Source organism: Aspergillus karnatakaensis (genome assembly GCF_047715665.1).
Source record: "Aspergillus karnatakaensis strain CBS 102800 unplaced genomic scaffold BJY04scaffold_57, whole genome shotgun sequence".
Taxonomy (NCBI): domain Eukaryota; kingdom Fungi; phylum Ascomycota; class Eurotiomycetes; order Eurotiales; family Aspergillaceae; genus Aspergillus; species Aspergillus karnatakaensis.
The window spans coordinates 1-21,354 of NW_027395769.1; the positions used below are offsets into that span (position 1 = coordinate 1).

At 46.5% G+C, this 21,354-nt stretch overlaps 6 protein-coding genes across 6 annotated transcripts; 4 read left to right on the forward strand and 2 right to left on the reverse strand.

The window, feature by feature from the left end:
- Positions 1-926: 926 nt before the first annotated feature.
- BJY04DRAFT_129170 (sterol desaturase family protein) lies at positions 927-2,646 on the reverse strand. Its single transcript, XM_073708457.1, has 4 exons — positions 2,109-2,646; positions 1,808-2,054; positions 1,673-1,758; positions 927-1,616 (listed from the first exon to the last, which is right to left on the reverse strand). The coding sequence occupies exons 1-4, from the start codon at positions 2,117-2,119 to the stop codon at positions 1,052-1,054; spliced, it is 909 nt and encodes a 302-aa protein (XP_073567062.1). The 5' UTR covers positions 2,120-2,646; the 3' UTR covers positions 927-1,051.
- A 630-nt stretch (positions 2,647-3,276) lies between these two features.
- On the forward strand, positions 3,277-6,022 carry BJY04DRAFT_198389 (NCA2 family protein). Its single transcript, XM_073712605.1, has 4 exons — positions 3,277-3,576; positions 3,645-5,204; positions 5,263-5,388; positions 5,443-6,022. The coding sequence occupies exons 1-4, from the start codon at positions 3,560-3,562 to the stop codon at positions 5,681-5,683; spliced, it is 1,944 nt and encodes a 647-aa protein (XP_073567063.1). The 5' UTR covers positions 3,277-3,559; the 3' UTR covers positions 5,684-6,022.
- A 227-nt stretch (positions 6,023-6,249) lies between these two features.
- On the forward strand, positions 6,250-8,039 carry srgA (Rab family GTPase srgA). Its single transcript, XM_073712606.1, has 3 exons — positions 6,250-6,815; positions 6,874-7,141; positions 7,204-8,039. The coding sequence occupies exons 1-3, from the start codon at positions 6,786-6,788 to the stop codon at positions 7,524-7,526; spliced, it is 621 nt and encodes a 206-aa protein (XP_073567064.1). The 5' UTR covers positions 6,250-6,785; the 3' UTR covers positions 7,527-8,039.
- BJY04DRAFT_198392 (putative AAA family ATPase) lies at positions 8,036-10,735 on the forward strand. The gene is made up of 3 exons (XM_073712607.1): positions 8,036-8,121; positions 8,190-9,922; positions 9,980-10,735. Exons 2-3 carry the CDS (start codon positions 8,393-8,395, stop codon positions 10,709-10,711), a joined length of 2,262 nt encoding a protein of 753 aa, XP_073567065.1. The 5' UTR covers positions 8,036-8,121; positions 8,190-8,392; the 3' UTR covers positions 10,712-10,735.
- A 476-nt stretch (positions 10,736-11,211) lies between these two features.
- BJY04DRAFT_129283 (RNA-binding protein with serine-rich domain 1) lies at positions 11,212-12,541 on the forward strand. Its single transcript, XM_073708458.1, has 3 exons — positions 11,212-11,645; positions 11,708-11,813; positions 11,874-12,541. The coding sequence occupies exons 1-3, from the start codon at positions 11,358-11,360 to the stop codon at positions 12,413-12,415; spliced, it is 936 nt and encodes a 311-aa protein (XP_073567066.1). The 5' UTR covers positions 11,212-11,357; the 3' UTR covers positions 12,416-12,541.
- atrA (protein kinase MEC1) lies at positions 11,874-21,245 on the reverse strand (the record flags this gene model as incomplete). The annotated part of the gene is made up of 26 exons (XM_073719361.1): positions 11,874-12,797; positions 12,853-12,971; positions 13,018-13,102; positions 13,155-13,242; positions 13,297-13,419; positions 13,474-13,556; positions 13,622-13,746; positions 13,796-13,993; positions 14,043-14,325; positions 14,377-14,571; positions 14,624-14,720; positions 14,775-14,936; positions 14,989-15,081; positions 15,130-15,227; positions 15,281-15,575; positions 15,627-16,104; positions 16,160-16,694; positions 16,752-17,984; positions 18,038-18,280; positions 18,330-18,809; positions 18,862-18,958; positions 19,015-19,167; positions 19,217-19,603; positions 19,657-19,937; positions 19,999-20,642; positions 20,693-21,245. 26 exons carry the CDS (start codon positions 21,243-21,245, stop codon positions 12,606-12,608), a joined length of 7,320 nt encoding a protein of 2,439 aa, XP_073567067.1. The 3' UTR covers positions 11,874-12,605.
- Positions 21,246-21,354: the final 109 nt, after the last annotated feature.

Consider the following 21,354-nt stretch of genomic DNA (forward strand, 5'->3'; position numbering starts at 1 on the left):
ATTTTAATATTTTATTTTAATACAAGCCTTCCCTTAAGCTAGATTAATAATAATATTTCTATAAAAATATAATATATAAAATATATTAAGAATAATATTATATTTAAATAGGGAAGGATATAATTTAATATTTTAAAGATATCAGTATAGCTTAAATAAATCTTAAAAAATTTAAAAAAAAAAACTTTAGTCTTTATTTATCTTTAGGAAGTATATATAAGCAATAAATAGCCTTAACTTTTATAAAAATAAATAAGTATATTATTTAAAGTTTTTAGTATTTATATTAGTCTTGGGGTTAGTATCTTAAAGACTCTGTAACTACTGAATAGACTGTTATTATAATACTATATTACTGTTGATTTATCTGTATCTGTAATAATAAGAATAATTAAGTAATAATTCTAGTATCTTACTTTAATCTTTTATTAGTAGGGACTAGTAATTACTACTTTATTAATATTTTTAATTTATAAACTAACTTGATAATTTCTAGAAAAAACTAATATTTATAACTAGATCTTACTAAAAATAGTTATTATTAATATAAATATATATTCTATATTGTTTAATATAATATAAAGCTTGCTAGGTAGTAATATACTGTTTTTAAACTAAAAAATATTAATAAATTAGAAATTACTAGAAATTATACTTAATAATTTTTAAATTACTAATTCTATATTTAGTAAGTAAAAATATATATTTACATATAATATATAACTTTTTTACTAGAAAAACCATATAGTAATTACTAAAGAAAACTAGAAAAACACTATACTTGGTAAACTTTTTATCCATACTTGGCGACCTGGCGACCTATAAACCCGTGGCACATCACTTCAGCCCAATCACTTAGAAATGCACATATCGTCTAAAGCTCATATTATTCTATATCATAGGGATTAAACAGTATCAGACAGGAATTTAGACTAAAATAAGTATGGTCTATGAGGTGCAAAGTAAAGTCCATAGCATCAATGACAGATTACCATGTTGGTGTGAGCTCACAAAACGTATTCTCTGGAGCAGCTCCCACGATGAACTTGATTCACTGCATCTTTTTCGAAGCACTGCCGGTTTTGTGCTCCCTCCTGCGCTTGATCGCTTCGGGACTGTACTCAGTATCCAGGACGTAATCCCACCACCTGAAGCTGCTCGAATAGTTGCCCACGAACTTCTCGTGATGAAGATCGTGATGATCCGCCCCAGCCCAGAATGGCAAGAAGTGGTGCAAACTCCACGGGAATTCATAGCCACTGTGTGCATCGATGGCTTGAAATAATCGCAGTACAATCCAAACATACATGGTAAAAATATGAAGGTCCCTAGTAGCAGCACACCAAAGGATTGGGCACCCAACTGTACCAAACCCAAGAATCATTACCTCAATCGGCGACGCATACTCAGCGGCCATACCAAAGGGCGCTGAATATTGATGATGAATCTTGTGAATAGCCTTATAGAGCGGGCCCCAGTGAAGTGCCCGGTGAGAGAAGTAATGCCATGTGTCCTCCATGACGAAGAAGATTGCGATTTGGTAGGCCATGGTTGTGAGCGACGGAAACGGCACAGTTGTAGAAAGTCCGAAGAATTGTGCCATTGGATGGAATAGCCTGATGTGGGTTAGATAAAATTGCCTAACATAAAGAGAGCGGAAAAGAAGGCTCACCATATCTGCGGTAGCTCAACCGTGAAATGGCTAAGCAGAACAAACTTGGCACAATCCCACTGTTCTCGAAGAGAAGGTATTTTGCTCTGATTAAATTAGCAAGGATAAGAAAATCAGCGAATCGAATATGCTTACACCTTGAATCTTGTAACTTTTGAAGAGGCCGAAGGTGTCAATGAGGATCCAGGGCAGAGATCGCCCGAAGTAGACAAACTCATGCATCATGAAAGACATGATACCTGTCGCTAGGACATCGTTTTGCATCCAAGCATACCAGGCTGCCCAGAGACGCTCTGCAACGTTGAGCTGTGACTGATGACTGGAGATATCCTCATAATGCGCCCAGTAGGTGCCCGGGTTTGTCGAGAGAATAGTTGAATTCCTGGAGATATTAGCATAGAGTATAGTACCAGATACGAAAGAAGTTGTGACGTACGTAAAATCCATCACTAAAAGACCGAGTTGGCAGTTGCCCCTTGTTCCCAGAGCGAGGAAGGTCGACAAGATGGGTAAAAGCAGCGCGATTGTCTAAGTCGTTTATTTCGAGGGGGTCAGGCTCAATTCAATAGACTGAAACTGATAACAGAGTGAAAGTGAAGAGGAGGTTCTGTGTGGTCGGGAGGTCCGTAGGGTATTTCAGGGACGGAACTGCTCAAGTTGTTCAACAGACTCGTGTCTGTTCTCGACACCGCGTGATTTTTGCGACCCCAATTCCGAGTGGCGCGACCAGGCACAGTGCACCAGGCACAGTGCACTACTCTGAGCATCAATAATAATAATTGTTTTGCCCCTGGGCTCTGGAGCTCCAGCTGGCACCACCGCCGAGCCGACTAGGGCCGAGTCCCACTTTGCACCGCTTAGCTTGTTTCGGAATTTGGTTGGCCAAAGAAAACAGGTCCTCCTGGCGATCTCTCCCACGGTTTTCAACGAACCGGCGCCGGAGCCTGATCACTGATCAGTGATCACTATCTTTCTGCGCTTCATTATCAATTTAGACTGTATGTGAGTGGTCGAATAGGTGGAAAGAAAAGGTCAGCACCCCACAACTCCAGAGGAGTACTACGAAGTAGTATATATGAGTATGATAGAGTATCTACTGGCAATAGGAAAGACAACTACTCTTTGCTCATTCCAAGGTGATTTTCTCGATTATGAAGGGTGCTTTTCAGTAGCGATTATCATTGCCCTTAGAGAATTGAGCCAGCCCGGATTTTTCGCAGGAGTCTTCAGACCTGATGCTTGTACCCACTAGGAGTCCTGTGAGCCATGGCTTTCCAGAGCCCGTAGTCTAGGTACGTACGGAGTACCTAGTAAGGTACAGACTCGTCACTATAGAACCATGAATAGGGAGAACCCGCGCTCTATCAACGACAAGCACCCGCTTTTTTATATGTTGCTAGTGTTGCGAACCCGAAGTCCCGATGAGCTTCACTATACTACGTAGAGCTGGCCTTACCCAGGAACTGTACGAAGATTAGCAAGTGGGAAAATGTAAGTTTACCTAGGATTGAGTAAGGTCACGGTCAGTACCTAGCAGTTTTATCATTTGAACCCTTAAGTTTCGGGTTAGAGCACCTAATAAGCTTAGATCACCATTTATCGCAATTACCTAGGAACCATAGCCTTTCTCTCATGGGTATAACTACAGGGTATATAACCAGTCCTAGCATTTCGGCGCTTATACTCGGGATGACATAACATTTCCAAGGTTTGTGGGTACTTCAGAACTGTAACTCATTTTCTAGATACTTGGACTTGTTCTGCGATCACCTTGGGCTTGATGTGGATGACGCAATAGGTTAGAAACACGCACCGGGCGGTTTCCTCGGCATATCTGGTACCTAATCGATTGCCTTGGAACACCTGGGCACACTCACAGGCAGGATAATGTCGGCTTTTCAAAGGCAAGTTAATACTCGTGCGCGCCGGAGTAGCGCCTGGAGATTACTCAGAGTACTGATACATACCCTAGCAAGATCTACCGACTTGAGACGCAGCTAGCAGAACTCCAGCATCGTATCAGTGACGACGTCTCTTCGGACACCTGGGAGCGCACTGGACTGGCGTCCGCCTCATTCAAGAGCCTAACAATTATTGAAAATTTTGCCAACCAGCTATCCCTCAATCACAAGAACCATAAGGATTTGCGTTACGATAAGCTCGTGGACGTGATCGCCGAGGCTCGTGATAGTGTCCGTGCTGCTGTTGAGCCCCTCGAATCGGACGGCTTCAATTCTCAGTTATCTGATCTATCCTGGCTGATTGGCGCGAAAGCCTCTATACATACACTCGCCATACTTTTAGATATTCTCACCGAGAAGGTCATCCTACTCAGTGAGGAGATAACATACTGGGACGGTATTCTTGAGTTTGACTGGTGTGTTGGTCTCTATGCCCTGCAGGTCTCTCCGTTCAAGGTGTGGCAGAGATATAGGGAAATTGGCCGCGATGATAGTAGTAGGGTGAGGTCGGTACGCATAGGTGGTGCCAATGCTGCTGAGACAAATCCTCGCTCTGGTATATGGCTGAAATTCTACAGCTCCATTTATCGATGCACATCCCCAGGATGGACTTTCAGAATCGGGTTAACCCCTCATTTAAAAAGGTCCAAGCTGGAGATACAACACAAGAGAAAAAAACTCAAATCAATGAGGGACTTCAACGCAAGTGCCATTGGGCTTCTCGTCGAGGAATGTCTGTCATTGAAAGAAGATGTGGGTGCGGCTGATAGCAGCGAGTTCACCAACAATATACTGCGCCAATATGTGATCTCGAACGTTAATCTCATGAAGATGATTCTGCAAAGCGCTGAAACTGGGGAGAAGGTATTTGAACATGCGAAAAGCACTGTCGGCGAAAATGACGGCGTATCCGGCGAAGTGCAAGACCAAACCCCGGCTGAGCTCACCGACAGCAATGGTATTCATCTGGATCTCATCTATATTCTCAGAGACCTTCTTCCTCGATACAAAAGTATCTCAGCGGAGACTACCTCCATTTTTGGACGCCCTTCCTCCGCAGTTCGTTACTGGCTACCGGTTTCTCTTACGCTAGTTTCAGCAACTACTTTGCTGAAAATTTTCAGAAACGTCGGGCCTGTCGTAATCGACTCTATCTCGAATTTCGGCTTTACCGCCCTAGAATTTTGGAAGAACTGGGTGGTGGAGCCAGCCTGGAAACTAATTCGCACCATACGCCATGACGAGAAGAGTGAAATTGCGCTGATGAGCAAGAACAGCCTCCAGGCTGATCGAGAAAGCCTTGAAAGAATGGTGGTTGATTTTGTGCTGGATCGTGACGGACAGAGCCACCACTCTTCATCCGCTGCTTCTATTCTGGCCAAAGTTCGAGAAGGAGACTTAACACCAGTGCTGAAAGCATATGAGAAAGACCTGCGCAGTCCTTTCTTAGGCACCTTTCGCGGCGATCTGGTGCGCGCTCTTCTGATTCAGATTCAGAAGACTAAAGTAGATGTTGAGGTTGCAATGAGTGGCATCGATGCCTTACTCAAAAGCCAGGAACTTGTATTTGGGTATGATTTTGCCCTGCTATCCCCAGTCATTAAGATATGTGAAATTTACACCCTGCAGATTTGTTGGCCTCACCCCAGGGCTTCTGATATCATATGCCTCTCTGCAGTGGTTTTTGGGGGTTATTGGAAAGAGGAAAGGGTTTAGGATGGGTAGACGACAAGATGACCTAAGATACGCTCTGCGGTAAGCAGAAGTGCTCTGTGGACGTGGAAATTTTGTGAGGCTGATATGAATCAGGAGCATCCACCGCATACTATCCACCTCAAGCGTCTCGGAAAGCGGACGTCTAACTTATAGAGATCATGGGCTACTAATATGCAACGCTGAAATCATCCTCCATAAGGCGCGAAGCATGCTTAAAGGACGGGATCTTCGTGCATTTCAAGACGACATCAGCGATCTTCTCAATGAGCATAGAGCCGACAAGCAACTTCATATCGCTGAAAGGATGGCATGGACTTATTCCAAATGGACTTAGCTCTGACCATTGTGCAACATATTCGTTGCGCAAACAAAACGAAGAAGCTATACCTCATATGCAGATGCTCTGGCCTTGGTAGTTGACTTGGATACCACCTTTACCCAAGTTTATGCTGCTCATTAGGATATTTGTACTTGATTCTATACTGTGAAGGGCAGGTAATCAAAAATAAAGATTAACTTACAAAGTGAAATGACAGATCTACATAGATCACTCACAGCCTGAAATCAGATCATGATCCAACATCCTGACTACCTAGATAGGAGGTTTATGAGCCTTGTGATCAAGACTGTATGACTATATCTTCTATTTATTACTAATTCCAGATCCCCAGCCCCACCTAAAGAATAAACCATGTTACAAATACCACACAGTCTTGTGTGAAAAGTGTTTTCAAGGTGTATATCTGTGGTGACCACTGACTAGTTGAAGTAGCAGGATAGATAGGGTATCTAAATAAGTAAAAAAAAGATCCCAGGCCATAGATACAAAGAGGCAGATAGGTAACTAGTTAGCACATACCACAAGGAGTAGTGCAAATATAACAGAAACTATACCATATTGAGTGCCACTGCAGCCATGTGCAGTTCTCCGTCTTATCCACCCAAGGGCACGGTTGCCATCCCTACGGACTTACACAACTTAAAGGTGCCATCTTCGAGAGCGTCATTAACACTCTCCGTGACTTCAATCAAAAGAAAACATTAGTTGTGATATTCTCAGCTCCAGTTGGATTTAGACAGCGTCTTCGAAGTCTTCGCTTGGAACTCCACACGGCTCCTGTTGGCAGAGCCTTTAGACCTTTCCTTCCCCTGGCGCCTTCGTTATCCCGCAATACCCCGATCTTCCTCACCAATCTTTACCCACAGGTTTCCATTCTCTGTGGCAGCCGCCTTCAGTTTGAATCAACAGCGATTATCTACCCAAGCGTGCAAATCGAGGCACTGATAACACGAGCAAAAGGAACGAAACGAGCAAAACGGGAAAGGAGGGGAAGCAGACCGCCAGCCGCCTTGTCATCAGAGTATCTAAGACTCTCCAGCGCTCTACCAAACACTACACCACGCTTTTTACATCTTAGCCGAAGAGGCTTTCCATAATGGCTGGTACTCGGAATTACGACTTCCTAGTAAGTGATATCGCTTTCATTGTACGTACGTCACTCGGACACGACTGACCCTCGACAGATCAAACTACTACTGATTGGGGACTCCGGGGTTGGGAAATCATGCTGCCTTCTGCGCTTCAGTGAAGATTCGTTCACGCCATCATTCATCACCACCATTGGAATTGACTTCAAAATTCGTACCATCGAACTAGATGGCAAGCGAGTAAAGCTTCAGATATGGGATACTGCCGGACAGGAGCGCTTCAGAACAATCACTACGGCTTATTACAGAGGAGCCATGGGTATTCTTCTAGTCTACGATGTCACGGACGAGCGTTCGTTCCAGAGTGAGGAAATCCACCAGCCGTACTTCTTACACCACTGACTGCTAATATTATTATGCTACCAGACATACGAACGTGGTTCTCAAACGTCGAACAACATGCTAGCGAGGGCGTACACAAGATTCTCATTGGGAACAAGTGTGACTGGGAAGAGAAACGAGCCGTGACAACGGAGCAGGGGCAGCAGCTCGCGGATGAATTGGGGATACCCTTCCTTGAAGTCTCCGCAAAGAATAACATCAACATTGAAAAGGCCTTTTATAACCTTGCCTCCGATATCAAAAAGGGGATGGACTCTTCGAAAACCGAACAAGCGGGATCCCAGGGTGTTAGCATAGACAACCAAGGCTCAGGGTTGAGTGGCAATGCTGGCGGAAAATGTTGTTGAAGGTCGCGATGCTTCATTACGAGTATTTTGTTATTTTGTTTCTGTTTTCTCTTCACCTTTGCGATTCCTTACAACCAATTTTCTTGCTAACTAGGTTGGGAGCGTGGTCTACTGCGTGGATCGATTAGGTGCCAAGTATCCAACGCTTACCGTCCGTCGTTTGGACCCATTTCATGTGTATGTCTAGGTATTGTTTGGGGATTACCATTTTCGTTTTATTACTCTCAAATCAATGAGGCGGCGTTCTTGATCTTCTATGGAATGTATACGAGCGCAGCGAGACCATGTGATCCAACTTTCATCGTACAAATGCTGCAACCGTGCAACCTAGTTTTCATTGATAATTCGCAATATGTGTCAGCTAGTACTGCTCGCATGAAGGACAGGTTGCTTTACGGGGAGTTTCTCCCTGAACACAAAATGTTTGATTCGGCGAGGCGCAGGCCTCGGGCCCTTTTATCAGCCCATCCCCGAACAGGACTAGCTTTATCTAGAGCTTTGGGACCGGAAAAAAAAGGACCCATGCGGGCCATGCCAGATTTCCCCCCTCCCCCAAAGGGAATCCCCAGGGGATATACTTAAAGAGATATAAAAGGTTCGGTGAGATTTGCGCAAGCTATGTCTTTACTCAGTCGGCGTGCTTACCACATGCTGAAATTCTAGGGTTTCAAACACGTCTCCGCGACGGGCTGTATGTATGTATGGCTCCTGAAACTTCTAGACCACTAGATACCTACTACTAGTAGATCCGAAAAAAAAAATCCCATTTCGAGGGGTTTTACACAACGACATCTTGAAGGCGCAATCACGGGCCGATAATACTATCAATCAAGGTATCCATCCTGCTCTTCGCCGCTATATGCAGTATGCCGGAAAATCGCGAATTCACCATACGCCAGCTCTCCAAACAAGTGCGGAATGATCACCGAGATGCTTTCAGGGTATATCTATCATCAACAGCTCTGGCAAATCTGAGACTCAAGGCCGGGGACATCTGTCGGTTATTGTTACCTGGGGGGTCATCAAAGCAGGCCATAGCCTGGAATTCACCAGAGAACATTGGGAAATCGATTGCGCAAACCTCGAGGACTCTCCAGGATTGCTATGGAATAAGACTAAATGACCAGATCTCTATAACGAGAGTGGACGAGGCTTTGGCAGAGCCTGAATCAGTCACCCTGGTAGATTGCTCGGAGGATGATAAACTTGAGAAATATGGCCCCATTGCCCTTTCAGATAGAAATCACTGGGCTTGGTCTCTGGAGTTCCCTCTTTCAAAATGTGAGGCCATAGCCGTTGGACTAACATTTGATATGGAACTCAAGGGTCAGAAAAGAAGCTTCAGAATTGCCGACATCAAAGGAGTGGTGCAGGGTCAGCACAGTACCCTGTTTAGGCTCAGTAAGGCTTCGAAGGTTTTAATTGATGAAGCACAGCAATTCATAGAGGACTCACCAGGTTCTCGGCTTGAAGTTCTTCCAGATGGGCTGGGAGGGATGAGCCGCCAAATCGAGCTCATCAACGAAAACCTTGCTGATTTCCATGTCGGTTCAGACAAGCTCATCATGCCGCCATTCTATGAACACAGCAGAGGTATTCTCCTATATGGTCCCAAGGGAACAGGTAAATCGACACTCTTGGGCCAGATTCGACAAGCAGGATGGCGAAGAACGTTTGAGATCGGCTCCTCCGCATTCAATAAAAACGCTGGTGATGGGGAAACGAGGCTGCGCAGCATATTTCAGGAAGCGATCCGCTACCAGCCTAGCGTGGTAATAATGGATCAGATCGAGTTCATTGCACCCAAGAAGGCTTCGGGAGACTTGAACTCGCTAGCCCCAATCCTATGCGAATGCATGGACTCAGCAAAGGCTGCGCATGTTCTCGTAGTTGGCGCTACCCGCCATCCGAACGATGTAGATGATGCCCTACGGACACCTCATCGTCTTGCAAATGAGATCGAGCTGCAGATTCCCACGGCACATGACCGTGCCGAAATTGTGTCAGCGATATGTGGAGGTCCGTCTGACGCTCTGGGTGAAAGACTCATCGAAATTTTAGCTGAGAAGACACACGGCTATGTTGGAGCTGATTTATTCGCTCTGCTGCAGCTTGTTTGCCGCAGAGCCAGGCAAAGGCAGATAAAAAACGATGAAAACCACCACTTCGACGTCGAAGATACGATCTCCAAGGAACTCAGTGATTTACGCTTAGATGGGGCGCAGGCGGTCGGACTGAAAATTGAAGAAGGGGATGTCTTGTCTGCGCTCCAAGAGACTCGTCCAACTGCCATGAGGGAGGTCTTTCTAGAGACACCAAAAGTGAGGTGGTCAGACATTGGAGGCCAACATGATATCAAGCGTCGGCTCCAAAAAGCGGTTGAACGGCCATTGAAGGTCAGTCCTCTTGAGTCCAAGCACGGCGCATTTTGAAAGAAAGCTGACGGTTCCTAGTTTCCCGAGCGCATGAAAAGACTAAACGTGAAGAGCAAAAAGGGCATTCTCCTATATGGACCGCCAGGGTGCTCTAAAACCCTAACTGTCAAGGCTTTGGCTACCGAAGCAGGCTTGAATTTTATGGCAGTTAAGGGGGCCGAGATTTTGAGCATGTATGTTGGTGAATCCGAAAGGGCTCTGCGCGAGATATTTAGGAAGGCACGATCGGCACGACCTAGCATAATCTTCTTCGATGAGATCGATGCTATCGCGTCGAAGCGTGGGGGCGCATCTCAGGGTGGTGTGAATGTGCTTACAACCTTGCTCAATGAGATGGACGGCATTGAAGAGCTAAAAAGTGTTCTGGTCGTTGCTGCAACGAATAAGCCTGAAGTGCTCGATTCAGCGCTGATGCGCCCAGGGCGACTAGACAATATACTTTACATCGGACCCCCTGATCTTGAAGCGCGAAAGGAGATCCTAAATATCTGGTTTAGCAAGTCGGTGGTTCATTCTGAAGTACAAGTCGAGGAACTAGCTTTGAAAACAGAAGGTTATACGGGTGCAGAAATGGTGAGCATCTGCGAAACAGCTGGAGACGCTGCGCTGGATGAAGAGGATGAAAGTGGTAAAGAGCAAATCGTCTGTTGGAGACATTTTAACTATGCTCTCAACCAGGTCAGAAGGCAGATTACCGAGGACGTTATACAGGAGTATGAGCTGTGGAGAGATTCTGTGGATCTGAAGTGAAGATAGTAAAATTATACGATGTATAGGTATACTGTATCACCAAAAGTATGTCATATCCAGACTATCTAGATGTAGTTATAGGTAACTGACCCCTACGGAAGCCTACGGGGTCGCACCTTAGGCCACCCGGCCAGAGCAGCCAGCCGGCCACCACTATAGAAAATTCCTTTAACACGCGATTTCTCAACAACAACGCAGCTAAATTTAACAAGGAAACCAAAAATCAAATATAGATTATAGCCCACGTGTTATAAACATAGTAAAATTTAAATATCACCACAACTTGACCAAATTGGCCGGGTGGCTGCTCTGGTCGGGTGGCTGCTGGGGTCGCACTAAGGTGCGACCCCGTAGGCTTCCGTAGGGGTCAGTTAGGTATGCTAGGAATTAATTGTTGATTAGTTATGCTGTAGCCCAAGCTATCATTGCACTAACCTAATAAGGTTAGACTCTGTAATGAAGCTTCGGGGACAACACAATTCTACTCCGTACACACCTGTCTATACCATCCTCTAGCCGTCAGGCTCGGATTTTTTCTCCGAAACTATCAGAAAAGCTCTCATCTCAAGATCCTGGTGTCCTATTCACTCAATCTGTTACCCTTCACTTGCACTACAGGATCCGGCCCGGTGGCATCTTGTGCGTCATGTATGAAGAATTATCTCGTGATCGCCAACCTAGGCGATCTGTATCTCCGCGATCAGAGTCAAGATACAGGAGAACCTCCCGAAGTTCCAGCTTGGATGGTAGTGCCCGCAGCCGTAATGGAAATCGATCGGTAGGCCGTTCAAGGTCGCGAACACGGTCTGTCAGTATAAGTAGGAGTCGAAGTCGGAGTCGAAGCTGGAGCCGCAGTGCGTCTTCTCGGTCGTACAGAGATCGGAGTCTTAGTCGAAGTCAGAGTCCTCCTAGCTACAGACAGCGGAGTTCAAAGGTCCGTTCCGTTCTCTATGTTGGACAATATTGGATAAATCACAGCTAACGTGAGGTCAACAGATTGTTGTTGAAAAACTGACCAAGAATGTAACGGAACCGCACCTCTTGGAGATATTCGGCAGCTTTGGAGAGATACAGAGCCTTGATCTTCCTATGAATACATCATGTATGCATGTCATCACTCCTTGTCTCTCGTGCCCAACTGACCGATGTGTTTTACGTACAGTCATGACTAATAGAGGCACCGCGTATATACTCTACCATGATCCCGCCGATGCAGAAGCAGCAATTGCACACATGCACGAAGCACAGCTCGACGGAGCAGTTGTGAATGTTTCGATCGTCCTTCCCAAAAGAGCGTTTTCCCGTTCTCCTGCGCCCAGGTCAAGTGCAAGAGGGGCCTATGGACGCCAGAGCAACGCTCGAGGAGGGCCAGCAGAAAGTCGTTATTCTCGACATTCGCCGTACCAGCAGCGAGCCTCCCCGAGGAGACTCTGTCGTTCTCGGCCTACCGAAAGGCATGACATATACCGGCCACGGTCGGTATCCCGCTCTCGGTCACGGTCACCCCATCGGTCTCGGTCATTATCCTCAGAGTCTCCATCGATATCACCGCCGAGGAACAGAGGTCGAGCTTATGACAATAATGCTTGGCGAGGCGGGCGCCGTAGCCCTAGTTACAGTAGCTACAGTTACAGCAGTCGAAGTCGCAGCCGATTCAGTAGAGACAGAGGCCGTCGTCAAGATGACCGCTCATCTAGAAGGTAGGGCCTTCGTGACCTTTCACAAACAGATCACTGCTAGAAGCGGAAGTATCTTCATCTCGAATATATTCGATTTTGACTCGCGGAACGGGCTTAGCAGCTATCTATGTGTAATAAAACACTGTCCCCATGGTCTTTTCATTGCTGGCACGAGGCTATGAATCTGGGTCATGAGTTAAATACGCTACCAAACGCTAAAAGAAAGCACACCAGCCAATATACATGGCTGCGAGGTTCCGAATGGCAGTTGCTTGAATGATTAATTCGTCGACGTGGCCATCGACTGATAGAGGAACTGATTCGCCGGGGAGCAGCCCTCTAAGTTTGTTGCGGACATTCTCCAGGACACCTGCAGGTGAATCGGGGACATTTGCATGGGTGCGGCGCTTGAATGACCGTAAGCTCTATTTTCTTTGTGCTGAGAGTTGGGTATTATTTTACCTTTTTACCAATGAAATCCGTCGTCGGATCGTGCAAGAATGTCTCCAATATGGTCATTAGAGCATCCTCATTCTGACGTAGAAGATCTAAGCTCAATTCACATGTTTTTCGGAAAGGACCTGGTAAGTGTCAATGGAAGCAGATCTAGATTGCAAAAAGACAGACCATTATAACCGTAAGCGCCGAAAGCATCAGTCATATTCTGGGTGAGTCGGAAGGGCACCAACTCCGGCTTATCAAAGGTAAGGCCCTTTATGCCATGGTTAGCCGTGTTCCTCTAACAGAGACACTCACTCCCTTACTTTGTCAAATAAACAGTTGAAATCAACATGCAAGATACCACCTGTGCCTTCCTCAAAGAGAATGTTCTCACCGTGCCGGTCTCCCAGTCTGTAGTATTGATTCTATTAGCCTGTCTCATTTGGCGTGGCCTTGGGGACGAACCCTAGAACATATCCAACCATGGACATGACAGCACAGGACCGAGTGTAGCGAAGTCGTGCTGCAAACCAAGCACTTGTTTCTGGGAACATCTCTACAAACCACTCATGCAACACTGGGGGGAACCTAGAAAGAATGCAATTAGTCTCCGATTAATTCAAGGAGTGTCCAGGTAATTACATTGCAAGAACCTTGTCCGTGAATAGCGAAACTTTGGATGGGTCCGATGATGCCTCATTGAGATAGTGTCGTATCTCATCATACTAAATGTTATGTCTTAGATTTAGGCCCTGCAAAGTAAGAGCATAAAGTAGTTTCAGTGTCTCACATTTGGCGTAATTCCCCTTTCTTTTAATGATTTTGTGATGAGCTCTCTGAGAGTTCTGAGGTTGTCCACCCATTCGATGAGCCCACATTCTTCATTCAACGGCGTAACGGCATATGTTTTAATATCTTCCATAGGTTAGTTAAGGCAAGGAAGATATAGGGACAAGTCACATACACATGCGCCGTTTGCTGGACTCAACATCTTTTTTCAGAAATCGGTTGATCATGTTATTGAATTCCATTAGGCGTTGGTCCTTGCGAAGGTCATCTTTGGGTTTACACAGGATACTATATATTTTCCCATCAGACCCGCGGATACCAATCCTGCGAGGTTTTTGGAGGGAGCTCAGGATTTGAGCATCGTCAAGAACAGCTGAATTGGTTAGACAAAATCGACAGCCCAATATAGTGTGAAGTCATACCTTCAATGGTCGTGGTATCCCGAGGAAAGGCTCTGAACCCCTTCAGATATTCGGAGTCATGGCTCGCTGGTAAGCTTGGAGTGAGCATTGCCTGGAAGGGGACGACGAGTCGGCATGGGGTTACTCTGTGATTGAAATTGAGGTTCCGCGCGAGGTTGATCCGAGAGACCTTGCTCTCAATTTTCGCTACGCACAATGCCAATAGCTCCTCCGAGAACTTCTGCCCTTGGTTGATCATCCCACGGATATCCAGTGCCGATTCCGTCTTTAATTTCTTGTTGTCCTAATGTGTGATCAGCTCGGACTGTAGCCGGAGCAGCTGCTTTGAACTCACGGTGATTTTCTGAAGGCACGTAAAACCCCTTGAGGCCCGATCTTTAGACGACGATTTGACCACGGCGAGAACTGTCCACAGACCTTGCTGCGGAAAAGCACTCACTGCCTTCGTCACAATTTTCGTCAGGAGGGTGTAGACTGTGGGATTTGGGTGACATATTCGGGCAACCAGTTGGGGAAGAATTGTGAAGAACTGGAGCCTTATCAGCAAAGGAACTACATTTTTAATTTGATCGGGAGCTCACTGATGCAGCTGGGATTCTATTGATATATTTTTTCACCTGCGCGTGCATGTGGTCAAGACTTTTTTTCCGCTGGTTTAACGTATGTGCCTGGAAGTCCCTTTGGTTCAATTAGTTTGATGCAGTGCGAAAGATAAGAGCAATGAACACCCACTCATTGTCTCCCCTTTTTGGATCAAACGGCTGTGAAACGGCCGAGGCATGTTCTAACCAGAGAGTCAAGAATTTGGGTAAAGATTGAAAGACATATTTGTTGCCATAGGACAATGACCGAAGATAGTTGTCAATGACTAGTTTCGAGGCTTCGCCGCTCAGGCTGCGATGGTGAGCAATCAATTCGCCGCCTTTACCGCAAGGGAGGGACTGACTAAATCTGTGCTTCTTTCCCCAGGGGTTTCAGCTTCTCCGAGTCCAAAATCTTATTATAGTGCTTCCCAAGGTAATAGTGGGCTTTTTCCCACCTGTAAATATTTAGAACGGTAATCACTAGCAATGACGCCACCACTTACTTGGAATGAAGTTTTATGGCCTCATGATATCTCTGCACTATGATATCTGACTGGGTTTGTCCAGCCCTATCGGTCCATTTAGCTAGGAGAAGGTGTGCCTAGACAAGTTAGCAGAAAATGAATACGGGCACACCTGTTTTATGTAACGTACCCTAGCGGCGAGCTGATTTTGGGACTTCTCATGGACTAATTTCGCCGACGGTTCATTCGAATCAGAGTTGCAAGTAAATTCATTGGCGGCTATTGCACCCTCCAAAATCTGTATGGCTTTCCTGTGGTGGCCATCTTTCCAAAGAAGCCGAGCATGCTCGATGGTGGCAGAGCGATCATTTAAATGAGCGGCCTTGAGCATTGATTGATACGCTTGGTTACCAAGATTACCCCTTCTCAGCAATCGAGCACTTGTCAGCCAGGCAGCAGCTATGTCAGAGTCTGGAAATTTGCCACTGGTCAGATATGTTAGTACGAACCCATTCGGCGGTTCCAAGGAAGCCTACCTCAATTCCATAACAGCCCTCCGTAAACCAAGAAGATATTGCTTGTCGGATATGTAGCCGCCGAGAACATCTAGGCGACGGTCGAGGGAAACTCGTAATTTTGAGCATGTGCTATTGCCAATGGGTACATCTCCAGCTACAGCAACGGCCTCTATCTCAGTAAGGGCATGCAATTTGAGCATGCTGTCGTGACATGATTGCAAGGACATGACAGTGTTGGTGGTAAGAGACTTAGCGGTAGTGAGCCTTAATCCATTTAGGATGTTGGCAAACTGTTGTCGTTGACCTCGACGAAAAGCGTCTAGAGCCAAGCCAACACCTATGTTGAAATCCGCCGTTGTTCTCCGAGAACACAGCTCAAGATAGCCGTGCATAGTCTCCCATTTCGCAGTCATCCATGACGCCTCGACGGCAAAGGAAAGAAATCTGGGAACAGAACTAGATTTTTTGAGTATCTCAAAACGGGTAAGGATTGCATCTTGAGAATGATGTTAGATAGTTTCGATATGATTACAGTCAGGAGCGAGGCTTACCCTGCTGCCCTGATTCTTTCAAACAGGTAAATAGATCCCATTGAGCATCAATATTATCGGGCTCCTTTTCGAGTTTCATTTCGTACCAACTTTGCGCCGTAGTCCATCTACCGGCCTTCCGATGCTCAAGTATCTGTTGGTCGATGTCGAGGACATGCAGATGAGATGAGATGCCCTCGATGCCATCTGGCTCATCAATCTGACTGTAAATGCCTTGAAGATGTTCGTAGAGTGACTCGAGGCCTGCAGGCTGCTGTCTCTGAACGCAGTTCGTGCACTGGCGTATGTATTGTTCCCAGTGGAATAGAGCCCTGGAGAATGATTTGCACTCCACAGCTCGTTTAGAAATCACTTCAGGCGGTATGGAGCTAAGAAGAGATTCCACTGCTTTGATCTGGGAAGAGTACGAGTCGACTAATAAATCTCGGATATTCTCCCTAGAACTTCTGTGCTGTGCGTGGCTTTTTATACCTGTGAGTTGCTTTTTTTTCCCTTGAACCCACCTGGAGAGATAGTCCAGCACTTCAAAGACACTCTAGAAGGGACCTATCAGAAGACCGTAATGGGAGCCCCAGGAATTTATATTACTGACCTGACTGCAAGATAGGATGGACTCGCGCTGCAATTCACTGCCAGGTTCCGGGAGAGGATGAGCAAGGATACTCAAAAGCTCATTTTGCAAATCATCTTTCTCGCTTTGAGTTCCTCCAACCACGCGGTTCAGAATGGCGAATGGGAGGAGGAAGGACGCTATTGAGATATCTTGCCCTTTGATGATGCGGCTACAGACACCAAAAACGGATTTTGCGTTATCCCCATTGCCACTCTGTAGAAGTTCCTGGACAAAGCTTTCTAACCATTCGGCGTGACTTATAGCCGGCGAAAAGAAAGGATAAGTGCAAGTAGAGTTAATCGCTCCAATGGTGACAGTATATTTTGACGTCAAGAAGGGTGTCAAGGTATTGCGCACAGCTTCGGGAAGTTCCAGCCATCGCTGATACTTCTCATCAGCCTGAACACCACGCGAACGTTGAGTGACGGCGGAATTTAGGCTGCAGAACCGAAGCAAATTTTGCATAGCATACGCTAAGAATCCTTGAGCTCTTGTATTGGAGGCAGACAAAAAGGCGTCGACTAGCACATGTTGGAGAAAGAAGAGCACGAAGTCAAAAGTCTCTTCCATTTTCTCAAAGTTGGAGAGAACGAGTATTTCTTTCTTTTCCTTAATCGAGTCGACTCGATTTGGATCCAGACAGCCAACATGACCAAGGCAGCGAGCCAAGAGAAGGGTGATAGACTCTGATGTGGTGTTGAACTTTACACAACAGTCGAGCAAGGACCTAACCAAGTGCGTGACAGCCGGATCCGGCTGCTCGTTAAGGACAGACCTATGAACGAACTCTTCGTTTTCTGAGAGATATGAAACAAGCTCGGTCAGGGCTTGCTCAACAACAGTCGAGTTTTCACTCGAACAACGTCGGGAAAACGCCACAAAGTGGCTCCGAACATCCATCTTGTCTTTCACCTCGTTTATCCTATCTTCAAACCTCGAGAGTACGGGTATCGAAGCTAAGGATGGCATCGTGCCAAATATCTCTTGCAAGAGGTCATTGTGGAATCCCAAGATGTGCTCAACAATTTCGAAAGCAAAGTTCCTGGTATCTTCGGTGAAAGTGTCCCAATGCTTGATGACAATTGAGAGTGTTTGATCGAGAAGAGGTTCAACTTCTTCTGCGTGCAACGAACTCACTAGCACACCCCATACAGTGAAGGCGTTGTTACAAAGTTCCTTGATATCTAGAGCTGAACGTAAACAGGCACAAATCTAGGAACGATCAGCTATTTTGGCATGTGAAAGGAAATCTCATGTATGCATACCTGTGGCAGAGCGCTGCTGATATGACCAGGGGCAACTCTGATCATCGCACCGATGGCCATGATATTCCTTTTTTTCTCGATAAGAGGCTGTCTAATCTGGAAATCATTGATGGCGTGTGCGAACTGTGTGATTATACCTAGAACATGCTCCTCAATGAAGTGACCTACCAAGTTTGATTTCTTCGGCCCGTGCGCAGATTTTCGGGGCACAAGAGATGACAATATGAGTAGCGCTTTCTGGAACTACCTTCTGTTAGGATGGTCTCCTTTTCGCACTATGGTAGCAACGTACTCTTGCACCCTTTTCTTCTCCCGTATCACCGAGACCTTTCAAGAGGTCACATGCGATCAAGATTGGTTCAATCCTTACCAGCTCAGCCAAAGTACGGCCATCAAATCCGGAATCCACGGCCGAAAGCATGGACATGATCACCTTTTGAGGATCAGGCGAGGGCTGGGATAGGAGGTAGGCTAATATGGCGGCTAGGTTATCCTTCTCTGAGCATAGGTCGAAGGGGGTCTTGGCGTCCTTGTATGCTCCGCCGATGCGAGAAATGATTTTCGGTTTTTGGGACATTACCAGATGGGGGAGGATATAGACTTCTGTGAGCCTCAAGAAGTCATCGATTCGCATGCCGAGCAGCTCACACAGTTGCTCTGCCATGTATGGCCGAGTTTGTAGGTTCCTAGCTACTATTACGGATAGTGTTCTCCAGAAGGGACGAAATAGGCCCGCTGGCGTGACGTTCAATTGTTGCGCAAGCTTCGATAACTAGGTCTCAGTTAAATGGCGATCTGGATAGCGGCATCACACTAAGACATACCTCTGTGTATACCACCCCGCAGACGAATGGATTCGGATGTCCGAGGTACTCTATGAGGCGAGCTAGGATTATATTTAGCTCCTCATCATTGGAGAACCTATTGAAAAGGACGTTAGTACACTCTTCAAACTGTACGCAAAGCTCAAGGTTTACCCTGCGAGTCGACACAATGTCATGATGCAAGTCTCATGCAAAGCTGTCTCTTGCTTCTCAGAAAGGTTCCTTAGCCAGTCTAGAACGATAACAAAGTTACCGCGGCGGGTTTCATGCTCGAGGTTATTGCGGACGAAACAAATTACCGACTGTCTGAGGCATTATTAGCTCCTTGACCTTCATTCACGCACATAGAATGTACCCAGAAACAACGCGTAATTCCCTCACAGAGCTACGTAGGGAGCTTAGAAGGAAGTCACCGAAAACGGAGGTTGACAGCTGTAGGTGCGCAAGGCTTGGAATGTGCATCAGGGTTCGCTTCAGAGTGGCCATAGCAGTGACTCTGAGGGCTGCAGAGCGAGAAATTTTAGGGACTATAAAGGCTAGTATATGGCACAAGGTATCAGCGTCACGAATCTGCCCATCACCAAGGGTCATGCTGTCCTGAAAGCCCTCGTCACATGTGCGACAAAGTTGTTTGACCTGTGACCCGGCCATCTTTAAGCCGCCAGCGAGAGCACATGGCAATAGGCCCATCGTATCCAAGAACTCGCGCTTCTTGTGCTCGGGAAGCACAAGAAAAGATTCGCTGCAGATGCGATTAGTACGCGAAGTATTAAAACTTTTGCCCGCCGAACTTACGAAACCGCAAGCTTAATATTATCCAAGGACGCGGCGTCCTCTAAGCGAACAACTCCCCGTAACTTGGTAATCAAGCATTGAGCTACATCCAACCCATGCAGAAGACGACAACTGGGGATCTGTTTTGCCGCATCGCCAGTTACCTGGTTGGGCATAGCGAGTCCCTGGCTGGAGGTGAAAGACCCTAAATATGACTCAGCGCCACCTTTCGATGTTAGGGTGATGGGTGCCTGGTCATTGTGCGTCGGTACTGCTTTGGTAAGGACATTGCGGATCGTAGCCTATATTTTCCGATCAGTCTCAACTAGCCAAAGCCTGGGAATACTCTAGGATCCTCTCTACCTGGAGATGGGACTCAAGCGAGCCGAAAGTTGTTTTCTTGTGGGCATCACTGAATGCTGGCAAGAGTCTTCTGATGCACTTGACACACTTGTCTGCGAGTCGAGCATGTTCCGCAAGCGCGTCAATAATCTGGCTCAGTTCCAGTTGCAAAGCGGGAGTGTGGCTTAAACATTCCGAGGACATGATGCCGTCTATTATTCGAGTTAAACAATCCACCACCGCCGATTCGAAGATTGGTTCTTCTAGAACATATGGTCGCATGGACGTTAAGAAGCGCAAGCATACCTCGGCCTTCGACTGGATGCTATCTGAGCCGGGGGCCCGGAGCCAACTGGATACCAAGCTCCATAAACGCTGGTAGCCATTGAGGGCCCAAGAAATATTATTCCGAGCAATGGAAGTTCTGTTGCCAAAGGGGCAATGACCAGTAATCGGGTCCATGAATGGGTCAAGCAAACACAAAGAGAGCAGAAAAGTTCCCTGGAGTGACTTAGGTCTGATTCTTTTTCCAAACAGATTGCGGGGGAGGGCGAGTCTGCCTATTACTACAGAGAGGGGTCCTTCTGATATCGGAAGTGATGATTTGGATAGAGGAACGCTCCATCGTCCGCGGACACTCAGTCCTTCTAGAAAGACAAGAATCTCTAGGGGTCGGTTAGTGGGAACATCCCAAACTGATTGGGACCCAACACACCAGTTGCGCAAGAACGCAGGAATGTAGGAATAGCATGGCAAGAGGACCATGGCCTGGTGTGTTTATACTGGACACGAACTATAGTTGAGAATATGGAGGTGATTTTTTGATAAAGGCTCCCATGGCCATGTCTCGAACAAGATAGATGAAGAAGTCGGATGACTAGCCAAGCATATAAAGGGGCGTAGGCCTCTTCGCCGAGTATCTCTGGATCTGGGACTTCGGTAAGTGTCTGCGGGGCTTTCTCAATTGTCGTTTGAATGATGTCCAAGCAGTCCGAGATTTGGCCATCCAGGTTTGTGTTGTCGGATGTCTCTTCCTTCAGGCATGGGCCCAGGCCGGCGTTGAGCACAATACACACAAGCCTGCTGACGTCGGTAGCGCTTTCATTGAGGCTCAAGTGACTATATTCCCCTTCGACAAGTTCTTGCCGTAGCTGGGCGAATGCATCTCTCGTCAGATGGTGGACTCGGTATCCTTGAGATGAAAGACGTGGTGCGAGTTGTGCTGCGAGGGTGGATGGGGCCGGGTCCGCCGATGCACAACTGGCCATGCTTATCTGAAAATAAGGATGAGGCCTCAAGCCATCTGCAGTCGTCTGTGATAATTAAACGGGTGACATGCTTGGTTGTAGGAGTAACAGTGGGCTTGGTGAAGTGAAA